Source organism: Cryptosporidium hominis (assembly GCF_000006425.1).
Source record: "Cryptosporidium hominis TU502 chromosome 4 CHRO014112, whole genome shotgun sequence".
NCBI lineage: Eukaryota > Apicomplexa > Conoidasida > Eucoccidiorida > Cryptosporidiidae > Cryptosporidium > Cryptosporidium hominis.
The window spans coordinates 1-4,065 of NW_666933.1; the positions used below are offsets into that span (position 1 = coordinate 1).

Below are 4,065 nucleotides of genomic sequence, written 5' to 3' on the forward strand. Positions count from 1 at the left end.
CTGAGGGAACTAATTCTACGATTATTAATGTCAAATCAAATTCTACTCAAATCATCACAACAACGACGACCTCTACTACATCTCAGCCAACTAAAGTGAAGTGGTATGATGGATTAATACAATTCTCGAAAAAGGTTACTGAACTCAGTGGTGTAGTATCAATGCTAGATATGTTGCTCGAACTATTTACTGTTGTGTTTGGGAACTCGCAACAGGCTGAATCAATATTATCTGTTCTTAGATTAATAGTTTATCTGATAAAGTCAGTATTTAATATATTCAGCAACATCTCGTCCAATAGAAAGTTAATTGGTGTTACAAGAGTTATTCCAGAGGAAATAGCTTATAGTCCTAGGTTGTTACAATTGACTATGGATAAAATTAAGAAGAACATGGATTCCGCACAACTAGAAAGGGATATAATAAATAGTCAAATTCAAGAAATAATTAAGATTTCAGAACCTGATAATTTTGAGCTCGTTGATCAAGAATTCGATAAATACTTGACCTTTAACGCTACAGAAAATCTCTTGAATGAAACCAAATTGAGAAGGAATGCGTCTGTTGAAGCAAGAATGCATGTTGCGGAGTACTACCTTATGCATGATCGTCTTCTATCTGTATCTGAGTCTTCAGTAATGGCAACAGAACTCAATTTTAAGTCTTGGATGGAGAAGGTAGGCGCATTCTTTGATAATTCGTATGAAAAAATCAAACAAGTCATAAAGAGTATATTTGCAACTATTTTTAAGGGTAACAAGATTGTCGCATTCATTGATAAATTGATTGACCTCATCATTTCAGTAATAAGGTCAATCTATCATGCCTTTAAGAATAAAAGTACGCAGAGACTTTTAATTCAAGCAATTGAAGAGTGTGAAGAACAGGAGATACACAATTTACTTCAGAAACAGCTCGAAAATACATTGAAAAATGAAGACACTCCTATTTTGAGATTATTACTTTAATTTTTAGAATAAATTTAATTTTTTTTTTAATATTCCGCCAAACCGGATATTTCAAATATTAACGTATTTTCATTATCCAGTCTAGACTGCGAATAAATTTTAAAAATTAATGAATTATTATTTTTAAGCTAATTGGCCTTCAACATGAAGTTATGGTTTTTAGTCTTTGCCTTCGTAATAAACTCTGCGTTTATTGAGTCTTCAAGGGTTCTTTCTTCATACGGTTGCTACTCGTTGTTGGGAAAATTGCCGCGAATGTCCGCTCTTTCTCGTTCAATTACTCCGATAAATGCTCACGAATATAATCAAGAGGATATTAGTATTGTTTGTATTTCTTTAGTTAAGGGCGCTGAATTTAAGTTTAATCAACGTGATTCGATTATTGATTTGTCAAATAATGCTCACGGCATTAGTCTCGTATTACCTAAATCAGAAATTTTATCCGGGCTTTATGGATCTAGTTTGGAACCAATAATCATATCATCTTGTAAGAAAGCAAAAATTCTTCTATCTTCGCAACCAAATACGAAGTTGATGCTTTTACAACCATTTATCATTTTTTCTTGTATTGAAGTAGTCAAGCAACAAACTCCAATCCCTCAGACACAACCTGAAAAATCAAAGAGTCATCCGCCTCAAATTGACTATTTATCCCTTGGATCTGGGATTCCGTTCGGAAAAAGGCCATATGAATGCAGATTTGATTCTCCCACATTTGCAAAGGAAGGATCATCGATTAATTACAAAAAGAAACAAGTTTATTGGACATGTTTTTCCAAGGTAGAAGAACTCTTAGTGATTAACTTTTTTTCGGAAAATAACATATCCGAAAAAGTATTACTTTCGATTGTCGATGATATGCGTTCAACTTCTAATAAGATTTCCGTGAAATCGCCTTGTAATGGGACAATGCACGATAATAAACAAGGAATTCTAAATAAGAATCAAGTGTTTTTAAGAATTGAATGCGAAGAAGAAAATTTGCCTAAACTTTTAATTAGTAAAGACTTTGGACTTAGACAGACCCAATTAAGAAAAAAATAAGATATAATCTAAAATTTATTTTTTGTTAAATATTCTTTTCTATTCAATTATTTCTAAATCAACATTTCCAAATTTCCAATTTGGTGAATCTTGAATTTTTAACCAACTTAAGTCGGATACCTTGAAATTATCTTTTGTCAGGAATTCTGATTTGTGTATACCCATTTCCTGCAAATGGTTTTCGAATATTATATAAAAATTTACGTTATTTTTTGCACGAATATCGAATGTGATATTATAACAGTTTTCTATTAATGGTTGCGTGCAGCAAGATAATCGGATCTTAAGTCCATGTGAATCATGAATCCTTATTTGCCTACATGCAACTGCAATAAGGCAATTTTTACAATTTTTTATTGAAACGCTTGTTGATACAGGGCCAAAATAAATTGAGCTATCCTCAATATTGTTTATTTCTAATTTGTACAAACCCAATAATAATTTCAACTTTGAATTGTATATACTATCTAATTTAAGCTCTCTCGAAATCTGCTTGTCGGAATAATTAATATCCTTATTTTTAATGTATTTAATACAGTCAATCGCCATTTTCTCAAATAGAAAAAAAAAAATAAGAAACCGCAAAATTGCTTTTTAATTCCATAAATGCAATTCCTAAATCTTAAAATATTCTTCGTTATTATTGTTCATTTTATTAGTTTTTCAATTGGAGAACAACAGCCTTCACCAAATGAATTTCTACAATATTTTTCAATTGCTGCAGGTATAAACTCACTTATTTTTTCTTTGTCCAATACTATATATTCAATTAAAAGTCTTAATAAACTCAAAAAGAAAAATAGGGGATTTAACGAAGGAATAAATGAATCTATAAATAGATCGAAAGAACACAAATTTAAGAAACAAATAACTAATGATCAAGCAAATAGTTTAATAAGCACTGAAAATTCATACCTCTCAAATGAAGAATTGGATGTAAATCAAATGAATTTTACTCAATTAATCATCCAATCTAGTAAATTGGCAGATATATATATGGTAAAAGATAATCTCTTTATTGGACAATCCAATAATACTGACTCAGAATTAAATGTCTCTAAGAGTATTATTGAATATTCTGTAAATCCATGTTTTCCTCCAAATAATTCCAAAATAGAAAACACAAATAACACTAATGCTCAAAATATTGATTTTAATATTAATAAAAAATTCAGAGGGCTAATTATTGAATAGTGAACACATGATAAAAATCACAAAAAAAAGTATATTTATTTGAATCAAACACAAATTTAAAATAAATTATTCGATTGTAGTTTTAACAATATATTTATGTAAGCGCATGACTCTTAAAGAGGGAAACTAGGATATATTAAATCAAAAATGCAAATGAAATAAAATATTTAGTGGGGATCTGAATATATATATTAAAAATAATTTTGATTGCTATATATTAGAGTATGCTTAGGTTTTTTAAGTATTTACTTTTTGTACACATATTCTTAAATTCTTTAAATGCAACTTATGGTCAAATCCGATTAAATGGATCTAATGCTACCAATAACTATTTATTGGAAATTGTGAATGAATATATCAAAAAATATGAAAAGAAAATTATTAATACAAATAAGTATCTAATTCAGCAAAAAATTAATAGATTGAAAACAAATGAAACGAATTTAATTAATGGTATAAATCTCGCTAATAGTTCAATTAATAATGATAATTTGGAATTATCCAATTCACTGAAAGAAATTAATTTATATGATATAAATAATATTGAATATTTTAAAAATCAATACTTCGAGTTTTTAAAAGAAATAAATAATGATATCGAAACTAATAACTTGATTTTAAATAATTCAAAGATTCAACATAAAGAACGAATATTACAATTTTTTCGAAGCGATATTAACGAGACAAAATTCCAGGCACAACAAAGGCTCTCATCTAACTTAAATTACAATCCAGAAAATAATATAAACACTTACCCTATTCAAAATAACTATTATGGAAATAATGGAAATAGCCTCATTAATTCACAGCAAAATAATGCAATCAAGCAAACAGCTCTTTCCGGGCTTCTTAGTGTAAC

General features: G+C 28.7%; 4 protein-coding genes across 4 annotated transcripts; 3 read left to right on the forward strand and 1 right to left on the reverse strand.

The window, feature by feature from the left end:
- Nucleotides 1–161: 161 nt before the first annotated feature.
- Chro.40277 (hypothetical protein) lies at nucleotides 162–968 on the forward strand. Its single annotated transcript, XM_660318.1, has 1 exon — nucleotides 162–968. The coding sequence occupies one exon, from the start codon at nucleotides 162–164 to the stop codon at nucleotides 966–968; it is 807 nt and encodes a 268-aa protein (XP_665410.1).
- Nucleotides 969–1,112: 144 nt separating this feature from the next.
- Nucleotides 1,113–2,012, forward strand: Chro.40276 (hypothetical protein). Its single annotated transcript, XM_660319.1, has 1 exon — nucleotides 1,113–2,012. One exon carries the CDS (start codon nucleotides 1,113–1,115, stop codon nucleotides 2,010–2,012), a length of 900 nt encoding a protein of 299 aa, XP_665411.1.
- Nucleotides 2,013–2,051: 39 nt separating this feature from the next.
- Chro.40275 (hypothetical protein) lies at nucleotides 2,052–2,561 on the reverse strand. Its single annotated transcript, XM_660320.1, has 1 exon — nucleotides 2,052–2,561. One exon carries the CDS (start codon nucleotides 2,559–2,561, stop codon nucleotides 2,052–2,054), a length of 510 nt encoding a protein of 169 aa, XP_665412.1.
- Nucleotides 2,562–2,618: 57 nt separating this feature from the next.
- On the forward strand, nucleotides 2,619–3,206 carry Chro.40274 (hypothetical protein). The annotated part of the gene is made up of 1 exon (XM_660321.1): nucleotides 2,619–3,206. The coding sequence occupies one exon, from the start codon at nucleotides 2,619–2,621 to the stop codon at nucleotides 3,204–3,206; it is 588 nt and encodes a 195-aa protein (XP_665413.1).
- Nucleotides 3,207–4,065: the final 859 nt, after the last annotated feature.